Source organism: Pristiophorus japonicus, chromosome 15 (genome assembly GCF_044704955.1).
Source record: "Pristiophorus japonicus isolate sPriJap1 chromosome 15, sPriJap1.hap1, whole genome shotgun sequence".
Classification (NCBI taxonomy): domain Eukaryota; kingdom Metazoa; phylum Chordata; class Chondrichthyes; family Pristiophoridae; genus Pristiophorus; species Pristiophorus japonicus.
In genome coordinates this window covers 170143463-170168931 of record NC_091991.1, presented here as the reverse complement: position 1 = coordinate 170168931, position 25469 = coordinate 170143463, and the positions used below count along the sequence as shown (strand labels likewise).

Here is a 25469-nt window from a genome sequence, read left to right as displayed (position 1 = left end):
TTAGTATTAGTTGCGAGAATAATTAAACAGCTCTCTGCAACAACAGGCATGTAATGACATAAATCTTAAAATAATGTCACTATTGATTATGCAGAGTAACAGATGCAGCTGGGAATTAAATGCTGCAATTCAATTATATTTTTAAATCATTCGAGCTTCATAATATGATCAAAACGGAGAACGGAATTATAGTTTTAATTTCCCTCAAGCGCCTATTATTTTGTCAGCAAAGTCTACATTAATACTGTCGTTCCACTAAGACAATATCTTGCTCACATGTTTGCACAGCGCAGTCTTACTTTCTAGTTACAACAACTTGTATTTATATAGCGCCTTTAACATAGTAAAATGTCCCAAGGTGCTTCACAGGTGTAATTATAGACAAAAATTTGCCACCGAGCCACATAAGGAGAAATTCGGGTAGGTGACCAAAAAGCTTGGTCGAAGAGGTAGGTTTTAAAGAATGTCTTAAATGAAGAAAGAGAGGTAGAGAGTCGGAGGGGTTTAGGGAGGGAATTCCGGAGCTTGGGGCCTAGGCAACAGAAGGCACGACCACCATGGAGCTTATATTAATTTTGCTTTAATTTACAGATGTTGGGGGGGGGAAGGGAGAGCTTTAATCACTTTTTTTCTGCATTTTTAACCAAATGTATTTTAGCCAGGATAATGGGAACTTAAATTAATCTCACTAATTTTCTCTCCCCACTGCCACCCCAAAGGTTAGTTGCTTTGCAGCATCTTGCTCAAGTGGCCATTGTGTGTGTGGGTCACTAGATTGGGAAGGAAGGAGCTTGCATTTATATAGCGCCTTTCACCACCTCAGGACATCCCAAAGCACTTTTCAGCCGATGAAGAACCTTTGAAGAAATGTAGTCATCTGTTGTAATATAGGGAAACGGCAAGATCCCACAAACAGCAATATGATGATGATCAAATAATTATGTTTTTTTGAAGGAAAAATATTGGCCGACACACTGGGGAGAATGCCCTAGCTCTTCTTCAAAATTGCGCTACGGGATCTTTTATGTCCATCTAAGAGGGCAGAAAAGGCCTCAGTTTAACATCTCATCCGAAAGACAGCACCTCCGACAGTGCAGCATTCCCTCAGTACTGCACTGAATTATGTGCTCAAGGCTCTCGATTGGGATTTGAACCCACAACCTTCGGATTTACAGAGAGTGCTACCTGCAGAGTTATTTGAGAACGAGGGACAACCCACTTGGGCCAGATCCTATGCTGATCAGACATTCACATACGTGCACTGCCAGCTGGAATCGTTGGACAGCAATCAGGAACATGGTTTCTGTCTGGCTTTGCCTTCTTGAACCCAGCGACAGAGAGGTAGGGCCCCTTTTGCTGCCTTTGGCTCAGATCAATCAACACGGCACAAACCAAAGATTGCATCTGGAACCATCCCGGTCCGAACAGCTCAGCTACTCACTGAGTAAACTGGCTGATTGAGGGGAGAATTGTTCTGACAGTGAGTTATGGTGAACGCACTGCCTGAAAAGGTGGTGGGAACAGATTCAATAATAAGGGAATTGGATTTACATTTGAAAAGGATGTATTTGCAGTGCTATGGGGAAAGAGTACAGGAGTGGGACGAATTGGATAACTCTTATCAAAGACACAGCACGGTGGGCTGAATGGCCTCCTTCTGTGCTGTAATGATCTTTGATCGTGAACATTTTGGGGCTAGTGGGGAGGGGGGGGGGGAAACACCTAATTAGCATGGCGTGTGCCTGCCTCAAGTGGCCAGAAACTCTACTGACCACCTGCCAATTGGGGTGCAGAGGGGTTTTGCTACTCTGGCCCATTTCTCCACCACCCGCCGCCCCCCCCCCCGCCCTCCACAACCTAGTAAATGGGCCAATAGGGGTACAGTAGCATAGTGGTTATGTTACTGGACTAGTATGGCAGCTGAAATTCAGTTCATTAAATAAAATCTGGAATAAATACCTAGCATCAGTAATGGTGACCATGTAACTATCGGATTGCCGTAAAAACCCATCTGGTTCATGAATGCCCTTTAGGGAAGGAAATCTGCCGTCCTTACCTGGTCTAATCTATATTACCAGACCCACAGCAATGTGGCCGATTCTTAACTGCCCTCTGAAATGGCCCAGCCACTCAGTTGTGCCAGACCGCTATGTTTCTAGGGGGATCAAGGGGTATGGCGAGAAAGCAGGAATGGGGTACTGAAGTTGCATGTTCAGCCATGAGCTCATTGAATGGCGGTGCAGGCTAGAAGGGCCAAATGGCCGACTCCTGCACCTATTTTCTATGTTTCTAACAAACTATAAGAAGAATTGAATCAGACAGACCATCCGGCATCAATCTACGGACACGACAACAGCACACCCTGCAAAGCCCTCCTCACGAGCACCTGGGGACTTGAGCCAAAATTGGGAGAACTGTCCCACAGACTAGTCGAGCAACAGCCCGACATAGTCATATGCACAGAATCATACCTTTCAGCCAATGTCCCAGGTTTCTCCATCACCTGCCGGCAGGACAGACCCACCAGGGGTGGTGACGCAGTGGTGTACGGTCGAGAGGGAGTGACCCTGGGAGTCCACAACATTGACTCCGGTCCCATGAAGTCTCATGGATTCAGGTCAAACATGGGCAAGGAAACCTCCTGCTGATTATCACCTACCGCCCTCCCTCATAAGAACATAAGAAATAGGTGCAGGAGTAGCCCATATAGCCCCTCGAGCCTGCTCCGCCATTCAATAAGATCACAGCTGATCTGATCATGGAATCAGCTCCATTTCCCTGCCCGGTCCCCATAACCCCTTATTGTTTAAGAAACTGTCTACTTCGGTCATAAATTTATTCAATGCCCCAGCTTCCACAGTTCTCAGACAGCGAATTCCACAGATTTACAACCCTCAAATGTCTCCTCATCTCAATTTTAAATGGGCGGCCCCTTATTCTATGATCATGCCCTCTAGTTCGAGTCTCTCCCATCAGTGGAAACATCCTCTCTGCTTCCACCTTGTCAAGACCCCTCATAACCTTATATGTTTCGATAAGATCACCTCTCATTCTTCTGAATTCCAATGAGTAGAGGCCCAACCTACTCAACCTTTCCTCATAAGTCAACCCCCCTCATCTCCAGAATCAACCTAGTGAACCCTTCTCTGAACTGCCTCCAAAGCAAGTATATCCTTTCGTAAATATAGAAAACAAAATTGCACGCAGTATTCCAGGTGTATACCCTGTATAGCTGTAGCAAGACTTCCCTGCTTTTATACTCCATCCCCTTTGCAATAAAGGCCAAGATTCCATTGGCCTTCCCAATCACTTATTGTACCTGCATACAAACCTTTTATGTTTCATGCACAAGTACCCCCAGGTCCCACTGTACTGCAGCACTTTGCAATCTTTCGCCATTTAAATAATAACTTGCTCTTTGATTTTTTCTGCCAAAGCATGACCTCACACTTTCCAACATTATACTCCATCTGCCAAATTTTTGCCCACTTACTTAGCCTGTCTATGTCCTTTTGCAGATTTTTTGTGTCCTCCTCATACATTGCTTTTCCTCCCATCTTTGTATCGTCAGCAATCTTGGCCACGTTACACGCAGTGCCTTCTTCCAAGTCGTTAAAACAGATTGCAAATAGTTGGGGTCCCAGCACCGATCCTTGTGGCACCCCACTAGTTACTGATTAACAAAGCAGAGAATGAACCATTTATCCCAACTCCCTGTTTTGTTAGTTAGCCAATCCTCTATCCATGCTAATATATTACCCCCAACCCGTGAACTTTTATCTTGTGCAGTAACCTTTTATGTGGCACCTTGTCAAATGTCTTCTGGAAGTCCAAATACACCACATCCACTGGTTCCCCTTTATCCACCCTGTTCATTACATCCTCAAAGAATTTCAGCAAATTTGTCAAACATGACTTCCCCTTCATAAATCCATGCTGACTCTGCCTGACCGAATTTTGCTTTTACAAATGTCCTGCTACTGCTTCTTTAATAATGGACTCCAACATTTTCCCAACCACAGATGTTAGGCTAACTGGTCTATAGTTTCCTGCTTTTTGTCTGCCTCCTTTTTTAAATAGGGGCATTACATTTGCAGTTTTCCAATCTGTTGGGACCTCCCAGGATCCAGAGAATTTTGGTAAATTACAACCAATGCATCCACAATCCCTGCCACTACTTCCCTTAAGACCCTAGGATGCAAGCCATCAGGTCCTGGGGATTTATCTGCTTTTAGTCCCATTATCTTACTGAGTACCACCTCCATAGTGATTGTGATTGTGTTAAGTTCCTACCCCCCTATAGCCCCTTGACGATTCACTGTCAGAATATTGTTAGTGTCCTCTACAATAAAGACTGATACAAAATATTTGTTCAGAGTTTCTGCCATCTCCATGTTCCCCATTACTAATTCCCCGGTCTTGTCCTTTAAGGGACCAACATTTACCTTAGCCACTCTTGTCCTTTATATATACCTATAGAAACTCTTGCTATCTGTTTTTATATTTTGTGCTAGTTTACTTTCATAGTCTATCTTCCCTTTCTGATGAATCTTCAGCTGATGAATCAGTACTCCTCCATGTTGAACATCACTTGGAAGAAACACTGAGGGTAGCAAGGGCACAGAACGTACTCCGAGTGGGGGACTTCAGTGTCCATCACCAAGAGTGGCTCGGTAGCACCGCTACTGACCGAGCAGGCAGAGTCCTGCCAGACTGGGCCTGTGGCAGGTGGAGAGAACCAACGAGGGAAAAAACCTCATTCTCACCAAGCTATATGTCGCAGATGCATCTTTCCACGACCATATTGGTTGGAGTGATCATTGTACAGTCCTGTCTTCACAATGAGGACACCCTCATGGCCCAGTATATCTCTCACTCTACCATCATCATCAAGCCAGGGGACCAATCCTGCTTCAATGGAGTGTAGAAGAGCATACCCGGAGCAGCACCCCCATCGTACCTAAAAATGAGGTGCCAACCTGATGAAGCTATAACACAAGACTACATGCATGCTCAACAACAAAAACAGCATACTATAGACAGAGCTCTGCGATCCCACAACCAACGGATCAGATCAAAGCTCCGCAGTCCTGCCACATTCAGTCGTGAATGGTAATTAAACAAATAACAGGAGGAGGCTCCATGAACATCCCCAGCCTCAATGATGGCGGAGCCCAGCACGCCCATGCAAAAATGTTCGCAACCATCTTCAGCCAGTGCAGAGTGGATGATCCATCTCGGCCTCTTCCTGCGGCCCCCACCACCACAATGTCAGCCGTGGCTCAGTGGGTAGCACACTCGCCTGGGGCAGAAGGTTGTGAATTAATATCCCATCCTGGGACTTGAGCACATAAATCCAGGCTGACACTCCAGTGTAGTGCTGAGGGAGTGCTGCACTGTCGGAAGTGCCGTTTTTCGGATGAGACATTAAACTAAGGCCCCATCTGCCCTCTCAGGTGGACGTAAAAGATCCCATAGCACGATTACGAAGAGGAGCAGGGGCATTATCCCCGGTGTCCTGGCCAATATTTATCCCTCAATCAACATCACTAAAAGAGTTTATCTGGTCATTATCACATTGCTGTTGGTGGGAGCTTGCTGTGCGCAAATTGGCTGCCGCGTTTCCCACATTACAACAGTGACTACACTCCAAAAGTACTTCATTGGCTGTAAAGCGCTTTGAGATGCCCGGTGATCATGAAAGGCGCTATATGAATGAAAATCTTTATCACAAAAGCCAGTCTTCAGCCAGTTTGATTCATTCCTTTGAGTGCACTGGAGACAGCTAAGTCTATGGGCACCGACAGCATCCTGGCTACAGAGCTGAAGATTTGTGCTTCACAATTAGCCATGCCTCTCGCGATATTGTTCCAGTATAGCTACAACACTGGCATCTACCTGATAATGTGGAAAATTGCCCACACATTGGTCATTCCTACCAATTTCTCCACAAAAAGGACAAATCCAAACCGGCTAATTACCACCCCATCAGTTTACTCTCAATCACCAGCAAAGTGTTGGAAGGTATTGTCGACAGCAATGTTCCCTGCAAGTTGCACGGCACTACAGGGACCGAGCGTAGCCAACTTTTCAATGCATAAACCGTGCATACGTGGTATTTTGAATTCCTGCACGGCCCCTTAAAAAGGGCCACACGGCGCCAAAATAACAAGGAGCATTGGTCGACAGTGCTATCAAGTGACACCTGCTCAGTTTGGGTTCTGCCAGGCCCATCGGCTCCAGACCTCATTACAGCCTCCGTCCAAATGTGGACAAAAGAGCTGAATTCCTGAGGTGAGGCAAGAGTGACTGCCCTTGCCAGGTAGGGGTGGGAGGGGTGGCAGCATTTGACCCGCAAGGAACCCAAGTAAAAGTGAAGTCAATGAGAATTGGGGAAACGTTTCCACTGGCTGGAGTCATACCTAGCACAGAGGAAGATGGTTGTGGTTATTGGAAGCCAATCATCCCAGCCCCAGGACATCGCTGCAGAAATTCCTCAGGGCAATGTCCTAGGCCCAACCATCTTCAACTGCTTCATCAATGACCTTCCCTCCATCATAAAAGGTCAGAAGTGGGGATGTTTGCCGACAATTGCAGTGTTCAGTTCCATTTGCAATCCTCAGTTAATGAAACAGTCCATGCCTGCATGCCGCAAGACCTGGACGACAATCAGGTCTGGGCTGGTAAGTGGCAAGTAACATTTTATGCTGTAAACTTCTATGATTCTATGAAAATCAAACAGGCAAATGAAAATATCAAATGATTGCTAGTTAGATGAAATTGCCACGAGTCTCATGACTGCAACATGTCGACTGTCTAAAAGTGTGTCCATTCTTGAAAGGATCCCCACATTGGATAAGCAGAGATATACCTGTACTACTAAAGTCTAATTAAAACTTAAGCATTCCTTCCCCACTGTTCTCTTCTCCTGAAAGCACTGCATCTTGTATTTTGGGTATTTTGCTCAAGTAGCCATTAGTTGCAAGCTCCCACAGCGAACGGCTGTAAAATACGTAACTGCGGAGGTCATCACAGCCACATCTAATTTTGTTCTAACCCAAGATCTGCAAATGTGCACTTCCAGCAGTGGATCATCGGGTGAGCATCAGGAGCAGGAACTTTTCCACCTCTGCTGTCCTAGCTGAGATCAGCCACGGGGCACTGAAGGGCAAAACAGGGGTGGGTACAAACCCTTCTCAAATTTTACCCAAACTTTTGATTACTATAGCTGAGTTCTTACCTTTGCCAAAAGGTCATTAAGGAGCGATGGTGAGTGAACAACGTTGAATGATGTTGAACTGGCATCGCTCCTGAAATTGGCAGTGTAACACAAATGGTTCCGAACAACCTTGTTCTGGACAGGATGCCAGTCTCTGATGAAGGGGATCACACAAGTTAAGGCAGCAAAACATTTAAGATATTGAAGTCATGATCTGGGCCCCATCTCACGTGTCTAGCACAGTGAAAGGTAAGGGGCCAGAGGTAATGTAAATGTCACCAGTACATCAAGCCACAGAGCTGCCACAGCATTTCTGTTCCACATTAAAGACTGTGATGAGAGTACATAGAGATTCTCTCACCAGTAACAGAGATGTAGCAGCTCATTCACTGCCCATACTGAAGGCTCAAAGGTTAAATCATGTCAAGCTCATCTGACATTTATTTCAAATGCCAACACCCAGGACCCCCAACATCCCTGGACAAAAACAGCCAACAATTTGCTAGCCAGGCCGTTCTTTTCATTTGTTCTAAAAAGAAAATTACATTGATTGCTCTTCATGCTACAAAGCACTGTTAAAGCAAGTATACGGTATGGTCCACTGGTTGCTTACAAGTGCCCCAAGTTCTTCAGGGTAAAGGATTTTTCATATCTTGAGACATCTACATCCCTGCACTCGATGAAAGGATCAAAGTTGGACTTGAACTGACAATCCAAAAAAGTACAATTGAAAAGATAAAAGACTGGCTTTACAAGAAAAAAAGTTACATTGTAAATTCCCAAACACACTTTATTTGAACTGCTAAACTATTAAGATTTTCCCCCCCGCCCCCCGAGATCCTACTTTTTTGTTTCCCGTATCTGAGCTATGTCCCTGAGGCTTTGGATTTACATTTGTGACTCATTACTGAATGTCAGAGTTCAATTCAAGGTCTGTTAGTCAGCCCTAAGGCCCTACTGTGGGAGATGTGAAGTCATTAGTGAAATCATATGATGTGACTTGTGACTTGCCATGGAAATGACCCAGGTTAGGTTAAGTACCGTAGTTTCTTGAATAGAAGTAATGCTTAAAATTCAGTGTTTATTGGAAGAACCAATAGTAATTCACCCCCCCCCCCCCCACCCCCCGAAGTGTTACAACATTTAATCCATACGGTTATTTGGCTACTCTGATTAAAAGTCTTCAGAGGTCATTTTTCTTAAATTGAATTGAAGGTCATCTGTGCAATAGAAGTTTTAAACGGGTTTGTTTAATGGTGCATGAAGGAATAATGTTGAATAAGATGGACCACTTCGACCGTTGGGCAGGAACATGCAATGCTTTAAATGTAGCACCCAAGTCTCGGCAAACATCTTTCAAGATAAAAGCACAAGTGTTCTCGCTCTACTTCCCCAGTAATGGTGCTAAACACCAACATCGTTGCATATGATGATGATCTACTCTTCACTACCCATCTTCAGCGTGCCAAACTACTAAAGTGGGTTTTAAAATCCGTAGAAATTTTACTATTGCTCCCTTTCTTGAAAAACCTTTAGGCACGAGGTCAAAGCCTTTGGTCCCCAAATTCCACATTCCACCAATGACTACCCCCCAAAAGTACTTAATTGGCTGTAAAGCACTTTGAGACGTCCAGTGGCCATGAAAGGCACTATATAAACGTAAATCTTCATTTTTTAAATAATTTTTTTTCTCTTATCCGTACATTCCCATCTTTCCTTCACCCCTTATATTAAAGATGTCTTGGTTTTCCCCAGTTGCTTGACTTCTTGGATCTATTTGTATTTTTCCATTTTAAGCTACTCATAAGTTTAGTGATATAGAATGGTTAAAGCACAGGAGGCCGTTCAGCCCGTACCGGCTCTCTGCAGAGCGTTTTAGCTTGCATCACTCCCCTGCCCTTTCCCATAGGCCCTGCATTGTTTTCCTTCAGCTACTTATCCAATTCCCTTTTGAAAGCCACAATTAAATTTGCCTCCACCACCCTTTCAGGCAGTGCATTCCACTTCATATCAATTCGCTGCGTAAACATAAGAAATAGGAGCAGGAGTAGGCCATTTGGCTCCTCGAGCCTGTTCCGTCATTCAATAAGATCATGGCCGATCTGATCATGGGCTCAGCTCCACTTCCCTGCTCGTCCCCCATAACCCTTCACTCCCTTATCGCTCTCTGGGGCAGAGAATTCCACAGATTTACGACCATCTGAGAGAAGAAATTCCACCTCATCTCCGTTCTAAATGGGCAACCCCTTATTCTGAAACTATGCCCCCTAGTTCTAGATTCCTCCACAAGGGGAAACATCCTCTCTGCAGCTACCTTGTTGAGCCCCCTCAGTATCTTATATGTTTCAATAAGATCACCTCTCATTCTTCTAAACTCCAATGAATATAGGCCCAACCTACTCAACCTTTCTTCATAAATCAACCCCTTCAGCACTGGAATCAACCGAATGAACCTCCCCTGAACTGCCTCCAATGCAAGTATATCCCTCCTTAAATAAGCAGACCAAAAATGTACACAATACTCCAGCTGTGGCCTTACCAATACCCCCCTGTACAGTTGTAGCAGGACTTCCCTGCTTTTATACTCCATTCCCCTTGCAATAAAAGCCAACCATTTGCCTTCCTGATTATTTGTTGTACCTGCATACTAACTTTTTGTGTTTCATGCACAAGGACCTGCAAGTCTCTCTGTACTGCAGCATTTTGTAATTGCTCTCCATTTAGATAATTTGCTTTTTTATTTATTCCTGCCGAAGTGGATGACCTCACACTTTCCCACATTATGCTCCATCTGCCAAATTTTTGCCCATTCACTTAGCCTGTCTATATTCCTTTGCAGATTTTTTGTGTCCTCCTCACAACTTGCTTTCCTACCCATCTTTGTATCATCAACAAACTTGGCTACATTACTCTCGGTCCCTTCATCCAAGTCATTAATATAGATTATAAATAGTTGAGGCCCCAGTCCGATCCCTGTGGCAGTCCACTAGTTAACCCCGTGTGCTCTTACCTTGTGCAGTAACCTTTTATGTGGCACCTTATCAAATGCCTTCATTTTCTAAATGAACTGACTTTGGAGCAGTGTGGAGGACTATCAACCTGGTTGCTAGAGCCCACAGCATAAAATATCCAACAAATTGGCAACTCCTCGCAGACCACAAGAATAACTACATAGTTCAACAGAGCACAGCACAAAAACAGGCCATTCGGCCCAACTGATCTATGCTGGAATTTATGCTCCACACGGGCCTCCGCCCACCCCTCTTCAACTAACCCCATCAGCATATTCTCTCTCGTGTGCTTATCTAGCTTCTCTTGAATAGCTGGTGCAACAGGCGGTATTCTCCTGGGTTTAACGATAAGGCAGAGGTCAGTTCTATACCTGATCCAAGTGTGCTTGGTGCTGACCCAGAGTGCAAAAGGTGGTAAGTCTCTTACTCTCCAGCAGTGACATCCCTCACCTCGATGAGCAGTCTAAATTGGTCAAGCTTCACTTTAGTAGTTACCTGCAGCTGGACTTTCCGCTCCTGTCTGTCTGTTTTCGCCCCGGAGGGCTGGCAATGGTCGCAGTGAGCTCTTCTGGGCGGGCGGTCAGCTTCCAGGGCCCCGCTGGGGTTTTCAGGGCCGGTTTCGGCGGGGTGCGGAGAATTACCGCCCGGAAGAGGCGAGCCGGTGTGCAATGCCTCTGGTTGAGACACCGGCTCGATTTTCGACTCCCACCCGACCCGCAATGGTCCGCAGCACCCCCTGCTGGGACCGCCTGTGCAAACAGGCTATACCGGCTGCCGTGAGGTAAGTAATGTCCACCCTCAGGTAAGTGTGATTGTTTTTTCTTTTCTTTTTTTTGTGATTTATATTGTGGTGGCGTGGACTATTGTTTTGGGAATGTTTCTCCTCTCTTTCTCTCCCCCCCCCCCCCAAGTTTTTTTTTCTCCCCAGGGCTCTCTGAGTGCTCCCGGGCCAGCTCTTTAGCTTGGGATTTTCGCATGCTCAGTTGGCCTAGTGCCCCAGGAGGTGTATACGACGCCTCCCTTAGCACTCCGCCCCACACTCAGGGCCCAGTTGCCCAATTTTTCTGATTGAGGCGCAAACCGTTCTCAGACGTAAATTTTACCGCCCCGCCACTATTACTGCCCCGAAATCTGTTCCAACTGTCGCAGAAGAGAGTGGAGAGCACCAGTTCCAACTGTCACAGGAGCATCCAGTCATGCCCCGGTAGCTACCCCCAAGGGAAGTGGAGTGTGGGAAATTGCACTCCGCTTCCATTGAGGGGTGGCAAGGCCAATTCTGTGGCGGGAGCAGGACTTCTACTCTGGAGGCTAAAATTCCCGGCCCCAGAAGGTTACCGCCCCCAAGATGAGAGCCTGTGCGGGGAGGCAGAGGGAAGACGGGTGCGGGGGATGGAGGGGAGAGTGGTGGAGGTGGGGAGCGGAGAACGGGAGGGGCCACATTGCAGCGGAGGTTTGGGGCGGGGGGGGGGGGGCGAAGTGTGTTGGAGGAGCGGGCCTGGGGGCTCTGTGCCTCGGTGTGGGGAGTGTTCGGAGTGGGGTGGACGAGTTGACTGCGCAGATGGCGGTTGGTGGATGTGGTGTGGTTGGCGTCGCGGGGGCGCGGCTCTGGGATGGCCGGGGCTGGGGGCTCGACATCCGGGGGTGTTCGGCATTTGGGAAGGATTCTGATGAGACGGGGCAGGTTGGGTGCGGGGGGTGTTCTCGGTGTTGGGTGGGTCTGGAGCCGGGGGTGAGGGGCACGGTCTTGGGATGGGGGGTGGGTTGTTTGGGGCTGGGATTGGGAGAGACTTCTTCACTCGGGGAGTTGTTGGCCTGTGGGTTCCCTGCCGCGGGGTGTTGTTGATGCCAGTTCATTGAATGTGTTCGGGAGGGAGTTGGATGTGGTCCTTGCGGCTGGGGGGGTCGGGGGGGGTGTGGAGGGGGGCTGCTGGGGTGGGTGATCAGCCATGATCTTGTTGAATGGTGGTGCAGGCTCGAAGGGCCGAATGGCCTAGTCCTGCACCTATTTTCTATGTTTCTAAATCAGCAAAACCAAAAATCCAGCCCTTGAATTTTTATGATTTTCAACTCAAAAATATTCCTAATACCCCATACTTAAATGAATAATTCATCACCAGCACCACCTTCTCGATCTGATTAAAGTTCTTCAGCACAGCACCATTATCTTATAGTTGTGGCATTTCTCATTTTAGTGTCATTACTGAAATAGACATCAGACCGTTTCTTGTGCACAAGTGCATAAAACAACCAGCAAACAATTTCACAACCTCCAAAAAGGTTAGTTTAATTTATCGCAGTTAAACAAGAGAGCCAAGACCATGGACTAAAATATCAAACAGCAATATTGTTCTTCTTGCCAGTAAATGTTTGGAGAACGGACCAGGATTTGCCTTGTTTACCACATTCAGCTCTGCGGTCACTGGAAGGCACGAGAGGCATGATGCTTTTGCACAAGGAAGGGGGGTGGAAGAGGGAGAAAGCACTACACCCAAAACGAGTAAAGGCTTTGAAGCAGTGTCAGCCATTTGCCTCCCTACAGGTGAGGAATGTACATGGGCCAGGTAGACCTGAACAGATGGGGAGAGTGGGGGGGGGGGGGGGGTGCAGGGGGTAAAGAGAGGAGTTGGAGGGAAAGAGAGGGGAAAGAAAAAACCGAGACAATAAAGGCAGAAATTCAACATATCTGGCCACATAACTAGTTTGATTCTTGTGCAGAGAATATGCTCGAATTCCCACACCAATTTATTTTTACTGCACTCAAAATAGCACACAAACAATGCCAACTTTTAGCAGCAAAAGTGAGAGCCAACTTTTTAAACTGCAGTGAATATTTTTTCCAATTTTTTTTTATTATCGAGTTGTACAAGAGTTTACACACTTTCTCAGAACATGTTAGAATACAAAACAGAGTACACACTGATTTCCAGGTTACATGGTACTTGCAGAAACATAGACTGCAGGTCCTATACGGCTATATAGTTATGTTGTCTCTGCCTTATCTACACATTGATGGACAGGTAAAATGCAAGAGGAGATGGGTGGGGTGGGAGATGAGACTGAAGCATATGGTGCAGCCCTGTCTAATATTGCATTCCATGTGTCAAGGGGTTTGGAAAAATCTATATCCCACTATTCAGCACCTCAAAAGTACAGAATTATACAAATAGAAGACAGTAAATACAGGCAACTACAATCCACATAAAGTACACTTTAATATTTATAAAATCATATATACAAAAACATAATAGAAAGCAATTTCATAGCTAAAATACAGTTTATACAGTTAACAAAGGCATTGAATGTTTACAAGGTCTGTCTTGATTTCTTTACTTGCATTTAATTCAAACAGAGTAAAGTTTAGTAGGGTTAGTATCACCGTGTCCATTCTTAAATATGCAAGATGCTGAAAGTATTTTGCTGCATTTATTTTGTAAAATGATTTTCCTCAATATAAAAACAAAATGAATTGAAGTTTATTCTGCAGGATGTCAAGCAACAACATAACCGCTAACCCCCACGAGCTCTGAATGGCCTTTGCATTTACAAAATTTGCTCATTTTCTCGCAATCACTGAAGGATTCTGTAAGTCAGCCTTGATTAGAAAAAAATATACAAAATCTATGCCATATCTTGGATGTGTGTTCTTGGGATAACGTGATTTTTTTTTTATTTAAAAAACGTCTTCCTCCGTACAAAGTGGTTACGGTGGGGTTATCTTCAATATACCAACTGCTCGAGTTTTTACATTTAACTACAGGGACATTTTTTCCATTAGTTGTCATGGAAAAATTCCTCTTAAAAAGGAAACGGGAGGCAATCTTTAATTAGCAAGTGCTACAAGCCATCTACTTTCTCTTTTACAGACATTGCCTGTACTGCACTGGCTTTGCCTGAATCGACCATTAAAGGGAACTCAAGATTTTATAAATGGAATTTCTATCTCGCAAAGGGGAAGATATAAAGCCCCCACTTAAAATGGCAGAGGGATTGGGATTAATGTGACAATAATTGCCTTATGTAGGACAATATTTACAATAGTTATTATACCTGCAATGTATAATGAACCAATATTAATTTCAGTGCAAGGTTCCTCTTTGCATTCTTCAGCATCAAATCTTCAGCATCAAAATTGCCTTCAGTGGGTAACAAGAATGCTAAACTAAGTGTCACCTTGGCTCAATTGATAGCACACTTGCCTCAGTCAGAAAGTTCTTGGTTCAAGCCCCACAGTGTACCACCGAAACTGACCCTTCAGTGCAGTACTGACAGAGTGCTGCATCACCCAAGGTGCCATCTTTCAGAGACCTGTCTGCCACCTTCAGGTGGATGCAATAGATCCTGCAGCATTATTTGAAGAATAGCAGGGAGCTTTCCTGGTGTCCTTTCTCTCAAAACATCAAAAGATAGATGAATAGTTTATTCATCGCATTGCTGTTTGGCTGTGTGCAAAGTTTGCCAATCTAACAATAGTGGTACAATTTCAACCACTGTGCTGGTCTCATTTTACAATTCTGCATTCAAAGGGCTAATGCAGCAGACACTGCTCTGCTTAGTGTTCGAGTACAAACATCTATGGAATGTACATCATCAGCACTACCCTGAACTCTGCACCATTCACTCAAACTTCCAGATGAATGACTAAAAGGTGACACTTCCGGAGCTGACACTTTTCCCCAACCTATCCTCTTTCCTGCCCCTCCAAGACAACCGAACAAGAACTCAGACATTGCTCAACCCTGAGCTGCTGCACTTCCATTGATGACATTGATTGTTTTGCAGGCACAGGTTCCTCACAGTATCAAAGCATACACTTAAATAGCCTCCAGTTCTATTCCGTGATAGCACTTTGAGTCCTAAAGTTGTGAGTTCAAATCCCACTCTAGAGACGCGAGCACAAAATATAGGCGGACACTCCAGTGCAGTGCTGAGGGAATTGTCGGAGGCGTCGTCTTTCGGATGAGACATTAAACTGAGACCCCATCTGCTCCCTCAGGTGGATGTAAAGATCCCGTGGCACTATTATTGGCACTGTTCTGGCCAATATAAATCCCTCAACCAACATCACTTTAAAAAAAAAAAGCACATTATTTGGTCATTATCTCATTGCTGTTTGTAGGAATTTGCTGTGTGCCAATTGGCTGTCACAATTCCTACATTACAACAGAGGCTACACTTCAAGAGTACTTTATTGGCTTTAAAGCGCTTTTAGATGACTGGAGGTCGTGAAAAGTGCAATATAAATGCAAGTTCTTTCTTCCTTTCTAACCAAATGTTCATGCTGCTTTAAAAAAAAAATCAATCATATCAGCATCAACTGAGTTTGATAAGAATCCATTCTATTGATCCAACACTTGGTTGGAGGAAGAGGGAAAAATATGGCAGGTGGAATTCTTGGAGCGCAAGCCTCACCTGTACCATCTAGTTCCAAGATCAGTTTGAAGTTAAATAACCATTCATCTCTGCTACCTCTCAGCGAATTAAAAACCTGAAATTAGAATCCCCTCAATATTTTCCTCCAGTGGAAAAGATCCAACTCTGCAAGCCTTCTCTTCTCAACTTAGATCGCTATGCCCCAGAATCACTCATCACTTTTCTCTGAACATTCTCCAATACATCAACATCCACTGCAAATGGAGCTGCCTACGATTTTCCAACTGTGGCTTTGTCAATGAGTTTACAGAATTAAAATAATCTGTTTGGTTTGTAACTCAAAGCTTTGAGATACATGCCAGTTCTTGATTAGCGCTGTTGACAATCTCATTAACTGGATACCTTCAATGCACAGTTGAAATACAACTTGTTTCCCTGTGACAGATTTTTTAAAAACAATGAAGAGTTCCATTGTAATACTTGCGAGATCAAACCTAGTGGTTAGAATTGCACCTGTGACTGCATTAAAATGGCCATTTATGGAATGTGGACACAAATCCTGATGACATTTGTATTTTCAATCCTCAAGTTTAATTAACTGGATTAATGAGATGATGTAATTCATACCAAAAATCATTACAGAATAACTTCAAATAATCTGGTTTTGACCTAAAAGTAGACCTGCGAGAATGGGAGGTGAATTGAAAAAGCAGTGTTGGACCATACTAGGGAAGAGGCATTGCAACAAGCCTGCAGATGACACTTACAAATTGAATTTCAAAAGTGTCAATTTATTCAAATGTCAGCCAAAGGCATGAAATACAGTAAATGAAACCGAGCAAAATGTTGTGCAATGCACAATGCAGCTGATGAGGTTTCAACTATGGTCAACTGCTTATTCCAGCAAAACTATCTATAATTGGAATCTGCTGCCCAGAAGTTAAGAACTATGGGAAAATAGTTTATACAACTAAAAAATCTTACTTAACGCTCTGATGCTATGAAGTAGAATTTCTGCAGATGTGCTCCTGATCACCCGCTGTAACTTTGGGGAGACAGTGTTAACTGCCCTTAATGCCGATTCTACAGGGTTTCCATTGATCCGAAGAACTCCCATGGAATTTCTACCCCCATGTCCTGTTGGCTCAACATCAGTCATTACCAACTGAAGTTAAGTGGGACTTTTGCAGCGACAAAAATCTCTGGGTGGGGAAAGGGAAAAAAAAGTATGTGGGCATAAAGAGAGAAATTTCAAGCCAGACAGTCAGGAGGTCAGATTACGACAATGAGATTCAGCTATCTTAAAAACAGCCAACATTGCAAATATTCTGCTACAAAACAGTCTGAATCAGATAAGTCAGACACAGATCAACAGTGCAATGCTAGTATTGCATTAGACATGGAATCAATCACAACATACCAGAGAAGGCAACTGAAAAAGCCTGTATACAACACAACAGAAAGGTTAGGCAACAGATCAGTATTAGATATTGGCTGAGTATTTGTCAATCCATCTATCTTTGAAATAACAATTAATACCATCACGCTGAGCGAGTCTTTAAGCCCTAAACTTGCTTTCCATGTCATTTCAGTTTTATGCAAATAACTTGAAAATCAAGAATGAAGCCAAGAAGACCAACACAGCATAATGACCACCAAATGAAGCCCCCACTGTAAACAGATTCTTCTGCCAAAAAAGCTGGTCTTCCCAGTGTCAAAATAGGACAATTGGACAGATGGTGCAGCTATTTATTGTTTTAAGCATCAGTAATTGGGGTGGTGGGGGGCAGGGGTGAAAGAGAAGAGAAAAAGCAGAACACAAAAATAATCCCTGATGATCCTAAAAGGACGATTTTCCAATTGTATTTCACTACCAGTGTTAGAAGATGGTTAAGTGCACTTTAAATAAAAGACAAATCGTGCAAACCCTAAATACACAAATATACACACACCTGATTTCTGTACAAATTAATTCTGGCTTGTTTTAAAAACAAACCACATCATACTCTGCTGGCCTAACTGAAACGCAAAACCTATGCGACACGATTTTGCATATGCTCATATACAGACCGAGGAGAAGTTACACTGTACAGTGCTATTTATACAAGGATGGCAGTACAGCCCCAGATAAAGAAGGAGCAGGAGGTTGGAAACATGGAATCACAGGCAACTTTGTAGGTGTTTTCTGAGCGCATCCGACAACTGGCTGGCCAGAACTTCCATAGGGATGACCACTGTGTTTGGTTATCACCGCAGAAATAACGAGGAGGAAGCAGACAATTATGCATCACGCCAACTTTGTATCGCATTAAATACCTTTTCACTTTAAAAGTTTTATTTATGTGACAGATTCCACACTTTCAGTAGGCTAAGCAAAAAGGCATGGCTACGTGGGAATTTTAAAGTGAATTTTGCATAGACAGATGAGAGGCAGATCTGTAAAGATTTATTCGAAGATTGAAACACTGTAGAGGAAAAACTATTTTGAACTAGCTCATTTTACAAGTAGTTGTCAGAGAAGAGGATGCCACATGCAAAATAACCCTATGACTAAGTCAGGTGGCAGGAAGAGGATTGAAAAATGGGACACATTACAGTTAAAAGTGCAAATTTTCACCAGAAGACCTGCTCAAAAGATTTACGCGACTCTCGACTTGATCTGGGTTCTTTACTTCATTTTGCTTTGATATTCCAGGCAATCTCAATGTTATTGTAAAATGTAAATTTACAAAAAAATCATGGGGGGGGGGGGGGGGGAGGAGAAAGAGAGGGACAGTGAAATTATTACCTTTTCCACGTGAAGATTGTAGAAAATAAATTCAAAAATAAAACTCTGCAAAATATCGTGATCGTTTTAAATTCTGTGTAAATACTTCTTTACATTTCGCAGTGGAGAGACATGATAAAATGCAGACATTACCCACGTACAGCTGAAAAAGAATGCACTCGTAGATTCTCCCAGAATCGCACTGCATGGGTTGGCAGGTTTGGAGTTTCAGATGAATACCGAAACTAAAACTGACTGGAAATTTCTCAAGTTCTGATATTGACTGGTGAAAATTGGTTAAAAAAACAGGAGCAAAGCAGCATTTACGATACATTAGCCTAAGTACTCAGTTTGTCATTATTTTAACGCCAGCGTTAACCCAGACTTTTTAAATAGTTTGACACATTTACCCTTGTTATGCATTTACAATAAAAATGCCTCAAGTTGCCACCAAATTGCCTCCAATTAACTTCAATCTCAGGTGAAATCAGGCTTCCCAAAATTAGCCAACTATTCGAACTCCCCATTGCAGCAGGGGCGTTTGGACCTATATACAGTGAACATCGCAACAAAGCAGCTGTGTGAGTCTGTTATCGCCTCTTTATTGATGAAAACCCTTCTTACGGTACAAGTTGTATACCATTTGTTAGACAAATTAGTGCTGAATTTAAGTGTGGTGTTCCAAGATAAAGTGTGCCGAGAGTGGTTCGTAAATTCAAGAATTAAGTGAAAAGTTGAATTTTCAGAAGGAGGTGATCACAAAAGTGAGATTATATCTAACAGGTTAAAAGATCTAACCAGGCAAAAGTAATAGTGCCAGAGTAAATCAAAACAAAAAAGTGCTTAAAAACTACAGGTAGGTCAAAAATGTATATGTAGGAAACTTTGAGTTCTTTCATCTCCAATTTGATCCTGCTTCACTTATCCTTTTAGGGTGTTGCGTGATAAGATATTCAATTAAACCAGATTATACTGTCTGGAGGCTTAGAAGAAAAACGCATGCCACTTTGTGCCAGTGAAAAGGTTAGCTGGAAGACCAGATTCCCCAGATCCATGATTGAAGTTGAAGGCTTCCTGGGTCGCGTCTGATCGATGCGGCTTAGAAATTAATTGTGTCGTACCACAGGCGGTGCGAAGGAAAATGCAATTGGAATCTGAGTCACTTATTTCTGTTTTCAGGAAAAGACTTCTCTTGTGTGCTGGGTGGCAGCAGACGGCTCACTTCAAAACAGCAACTCCACGCCGGGGGCTCATTTCCAAAACCACCTGTGCTACAAGAGGGAGTGCAGTCCACTTGGATTAGGATTTCATTAAAAATCTTTACTCTGCTGAGAATCTATTTTGAAATCACAAAAGTTCAAATGCGACAAGTTAAAGGTTAATGCATAATTTTGACGTGTTTTCAGCTACAAAACTATTGAGTTTTGAACAGCACTCCAGATAGCAGAGGTTTCCATCTGTTCATTAAGCTTAAATAACAATTCACATCTGTGTGACGTTCTACACATAGGCCAGATATAGCTGTAAAGGAACTTTATGAAAATTATAATAGCTGTCAGTAACAGACACATTCACAATAAAGCAGAGCTCCACGCTGTACCAAGAACTTCTGCACTGTCGCACTTGGCTGAGAGAGTTACAAAAACCAATGAAATAAACCGTCAAACCAGGTCCTTTACATTACAGTCCCAAACATCTGGCAAATTAACACTGCTGTAATTGTAGCCATTTTTGTTGCAATTCGCAGCATTGTCCCTGAAAAGCTATAAAGCAAAGGAGGACCAGCATCGCCGAGTATGCCATCCACTCTCTCTGCCAAGAGACTCCAGATCCAGTTTGCATTTGGCAGTAGTAAATAGCTGAATTCCAGGGAGGGCTAGAGTTGATGAAGTAGCTTGGATGAATTATAAACTTTCCCTGAAATTTTAGTCCATGCAGATTTCCATGCAAGCACCCTTGGGTTATATGCCATTCTGGTACATGGAACTCAATACATTGCAATAGACTGTTCAGTCGCCTAACTTTCCCATTCAACACAATCAGAAAAGAGGCCTTAGTGCAATGAACGTCTAAAACTATTGCTCACTATGCTTCGGATGTCTGAGCACTTGTATAGAAATTGAAAAGGACACTTATAAGCACTTCCAAGAAGATGCTGGCAAGCATCAAGCTTTCATGTATTATCACTGCGATCTTTACTTTCTACCCAGGACCAAAATTGTTGGCCACGCTGACCTCAGGGACACAGTGCTGACGGCAGAAGGAAATACCAAGGAGCAACACAAAATCCAATGTTGATCTCACTGTATCTTCTTCACTGCAACATCACATCTTTCAAATTCTCCTGCAGAATAGTGTCTTTCACCGCATGAAACACAAACCGAATATTTTCTGTGTCGATGGCTGTCGTGAAGTGGTGGAACAGTGGTTTGGTGCGATCCCGGCGTTTGTTGTTGAAGCACTGCACCAGGTATTTTTGTACATCCTCCAGTCTGTGAGGGTCCCCCTCAAAGTTTGGGAAATATTTCCTAATACTGACCGTTTTCACCTTCCCCACAAGCAAGTCCATTTTGTTGAGGAACAAAATAACAGAGACAGAACAAAACAGCTTGTTGTTCACAATCGTTTCGAAGATATTCATCGATTCGACCAGACGGTTGGTCCGGCGGTCTTCCATGAGGACCTGGTCATATTCGCTGGAGGAAGCCATAAAGAGAATGGATGTGATGCCATCGAAGCACTGAAACCATTTCTGCCTCTGCGACCTCTGGCCACCCACATCTACCATTTTGAAAGGAATGCCTTTGATGATAAAATCGTGCTCCACAATTCCTTTGGTGGCTTTTCTTGCAAGTAGGACATCGTGCCTGCTGGGAAGGTAACTCTGAAATAAAGAAATTGATGAGATCATATTGCAAAACCAGGCATATTGATGACCATCACATTTTTTCTTTTACCTTCTCTTTCTTCCCCCTCCCCACCACCCCCCCCAATTTCAAAAATAAACTGAAACATATTTCAAGTGGAGGGACCGCTGGCCTTGCAATACATCAGTTTAAGATGCTTATTTCACAAGCCCACAATCACAGCAGGTTCAGACTCCAGCACTGGCTGGATACCAGCCAGACATTGGGTTGAACTTGTTGTTTGCTTTTGAAAGGAGGGATGGGGGAAGAGAGAGGAAGGGAACTGCTTGCCAGCTGTATTTATTTTCTAAAGTAGAGACACACACATTATTTTTCCCAAATCAGTCCCGTGCTACTGGCACATTCTACATGAAAAAAAAGGATCAAATATCAGTTACAGTGTTCACTACAAATTACCGATGTTAAGTAAATTAAAATTTACGCACAAAGATTTTTTTTTTTTTAAAAAGGGGCATGTGTTCGGTAAATATTTGTAAAATGTTCTTCTACAGTGCTCTGTCGCTCAAACTTTGAATAATTCTGGTTTACTTAAAAAGAACATGCAAAATCTAACCTGAACTGCAGGAATAATTCATGACACCACTTGTGGTACACACATAACATGAAGCTCAGAAGCGTCAAGTTGAAGTTAACTGAAGTATACTCGAATGTTTCTCAGTGATTTCAAAGCAATAATCTCACCAAGGGGATCAAAAGCTGGAGTGGTTTGAGTGTTCAGAATCTAATGAGATTATTGCATGTGTTTCATTTAACAGAAAATACAGCAATATTTTTGATTTCTGCACACAGGGTTTTTTTTAACCCCCCCCCCCCCCCCCTCAGTATCTAACATTAATTTGGTGGGAACAGCTTTGCTCAGCTTCACTGCCACTGGGATATCAAGCTGATCCCAAATTGAACCCAATCTGTGCGCAGTTACTGTGCTGGCTGCTACAAATTGGGCTGTAAATCTGTTGCAGTAAAAACAGTGTATTGTCAAAGATGGGTAAAGCCAGCAATAAGGTGACATTATAGATTAGTAATGTGAATAGTGCACTTTGTAAGCTAACGATAATTACTCATTCTACAACTTGACTAATCAGACTATTAAGAAAAAGCTTTATATACAAAAAAAACTGCAAATTTCGAGGAGACAAATCTCTAGGAGACATGACAACAATTTCCAAACACTAAAGCCTGAGCATTTCCTAGCTTGTACTTATGTGCTGCAAGCAGGAAAATTTGGACTCCATTTCCAAATACCTGCAGCAAACTGTGGGCAAATACATCATACAAACTGCAAACTGTAATGGGCAACAGAACAGGTGGTTGTGGGGATAAAGGAAGAACAGTTGGTGGATTTCTCGATTGAGGGGTTGTGCAAGTATTTCAGTTGTAGTTGCACTGCAGCAATTGACTACTCTGGGGCAGAAGCAAGGTCAGGGGGAAAAAAACTGGCAGAGATAGTTTTGGCCTTCAACAGGAAGATTCAAAAACTTCCAACTTCAGCTCATTACCATGTAGAAGCAATTGAGGGTGATCACAGCTGGCCAATCACAGTGCCTTAAATCAGACAGCAACATTGAAAACATTTGTCAAACGAACTTCAAAAGGCACAGGCCAAGACAGGGCAGAATTACCACTAAAACTTCAGCATTGAGAATAATATGTCCTCCTCCTTTAAGCTCACAGGTGCTGCAAACTGTGCTTCGTAAACAAATGCATTTAAGTGAGGTGCAGAGCAGAGAACTCCCATGAACTTGGAGAGTTTGATTTGAAACAAAGGGTACTCTCTCTTCTCTTGCCTTTCACCTCTTTCCTTCCCCCCCCCATCCACAGTATTCTACCTCGCCCAATCATCTGAGGTGCTGCTCTTCCATTGAACTGCAGAGCAGCAACGTTCTTGCGCAGCGGTCTGGAGATCCCGCTCAGGCCGCTCACTGGCTTTTATATGGGAGAAACCCGTGCATGCGGGAAAGTTTGAATGGGCCGCACAGCCGATTAAAGGGACCATGCACCAAAAGATGAGAGAACATTGGTAGGCAGGCTCCCACTTATTTTTAATAATGGATTTTAAGATGCAATGAATACAATTACCAGGCAGTTGAGATGGACCCACCTTGGGGCGCAGTGCTGATGAGATTGGGGTTCATCATCATATAGTAGACATACCAAACATCATGTCATATTCTGATTTTTCCCATTGATTGCTTTATATTATGTGGAAGATTCTGAAGAATACACTAAACTTATATACATTTTAAACATATACACAGTGTACTTTAAGCTTTCCAAATTAGCACGGGTGGATTCCATGTGTTCTGACTTTTTTAGTAAAACAGGATTAACACTCACCAATTGTCCAATTTGATCAAGGTTATCCAGAAAATACTTCACGGATTCACCCTGTTGGCATAAAAAGTAAAAGAAAATCAGTTCCAACTTCCCAAAATTAATTGGAGTCCATCATCATCAGGGGAAAAATATGAACTCGCAATATTTCTCTTAAAGCAGAGTGAATTCTTAAAGCTGAATCACTTGATTATGCTGAAAGTCCTTCGCACCGGTGAATGAAGAGTATATGCAACATCACTGGGAAATCTTTTAATTCTGTAGTTGATGTCTAAAGTCAAATATCATTCTCAGATTTCATTCCAAAAACAGACTATAAATCCCAGCCTGAACTGTTACTCCAACGCTTTAGTTTTAATTTTATTGCAGTAAAAATGTCAAGAATAACCAAGGAACAATTGTTAAACAGTGGATTTACATATTAGTTTCTGTTCCAAAAAAATCCATCTTCTCCTTTCACCCACAGAACTGCTGCAAGTTTGCTACATTTGTACATCCCACACCGCTGAAGACAGCTGCAGGGAAACATCAGTGTTCCACTGTGGGACCACCTGATTTATCACCAAATGCCCACCATCTCAGAATTTATTTAAATTTACGACCTTTTTAAACTCATACTGCTTTAAAGAATGAAAACAAATCATGCAATAATCCTGTGAAAAACACACAAATTCAGCACAAACTTATTTAACACTACTGTAAATGGCATGTCCGAGTTTTGAACCCATCCTTCCAAAAGTACTTCAAGAAAAAGGAGTTAGCACTATTTTGAAAATCCATCCATTAGGCTTGGAGGCACAGCTGAATTTCTTTTCAGAATGACACAAACTTCCCTCAATATATATGAGTGGGGATTTTGCTAAAAAAAAACTTGTATTTATATAGCACCTTTAACATAGTAAAACATCCCAAGGATTGCAAGACAAACAATTTGACACTGAGCCATACAAGGAGAAATTAGGGCAGGTGACCAAAAACTTGGTCAAAGAGCATCTTAAAGGAGGAAACAGGTTGAGAGGCGGAGAGGGTGAGGGAGGGAGCTCCAGAGCTTGGGGCCTAGGCAACAGAAGGCACAGCCATCCAATGGTTGAGCGATTATAATCAGGGATGCTCAAGAGGGCAGAATTAGAATTACGCAGATATCTTGGGGTGGGGGTTGTGGGACTGGAGGAGATGACAGAGATAGGGAGGGGCGAGGCCATGGAGAGATTTGAAAACAAAGATGAGGATTTTGAAATAGAGGCGTTGCTTAACTGGGAGCCAATGGAGGTCAACGAGCACAGGGGTGATGGGTGAACGGGACTTGGTGCGAGTTAGGACACGGGCAGCCACGTTTCGACGTAGGGTAAAATGCAAGAGTCCAGCCAGGAGTGCGTTGGAATAGTCAAGTCTAGAGGTAACAGAGATGAGGGTTTCAGCAGTGGATGAGCTGAGGCAAGGGCAGAGATGGCGATGTTACAGAGGTGGAAATAGGCGGTCTTAGTTATGCCGCGGTTGTGTGGTCGGAAGCACATTTCAGGGTCAAATATGACACCAAGGTTGCGAACAATGAGGTTTAACCTCAGACAGATGTTAAGGAGGGATGGAGTCAGTGGCTAGGGAACGGAGTTTGTGGCGGGGGACCGATAACATTTATTCAGGTGGAACAAGTAGCTGTTTGATTCACCTTGCCCATAACCTCACTGAAAGGTATTTGGCAATGCTTTTCACAAGTTGAGTGGAACTAGAGAATACTGCATCTGTCTGACCGTTTCTACTTAATGCAGATAGACAGATGATTAACTAGTGCCGTTACAGTGCCGTTCAAGTTAAGTGCATTGATCACCACCCACGTATTCGTGCCA

At 43.4% G+C, this 25469-nt stretch overlaps 1 protein-coding gene across 2 annotated transcripts in view; it reads right to left on the bottom strand.

The window, feature by feature from the left end:
* Positions 1-13013: 13013 nt before the first annotated feature.
* The window catches only part of gna12a (guanine nucleotide binding protein (G protein) alpha 12a), a 124048-nt gene continuing 111592 nt past the window's right edge, over positions 13014-25469 (bottom strand). For both annotated transcript variants that reach the window (XM_070901296.1, XM_070901297.1), the window contains 2 exons: positions 23629-23679; positions 13014-21251 (listed from right to left, as the gene is read on the bottom strand). In XM_070901296.1, the coding sequence (XP_070757397.1) occupies positions 20682-21251; positions 23629-23679 (621 nt within the window). In that variant the 3' untranslated portion in view covers positions 13014-20681. The remainder of the gene's footprint in view (positions 21252-23628; positions 23680-25469) is intronic.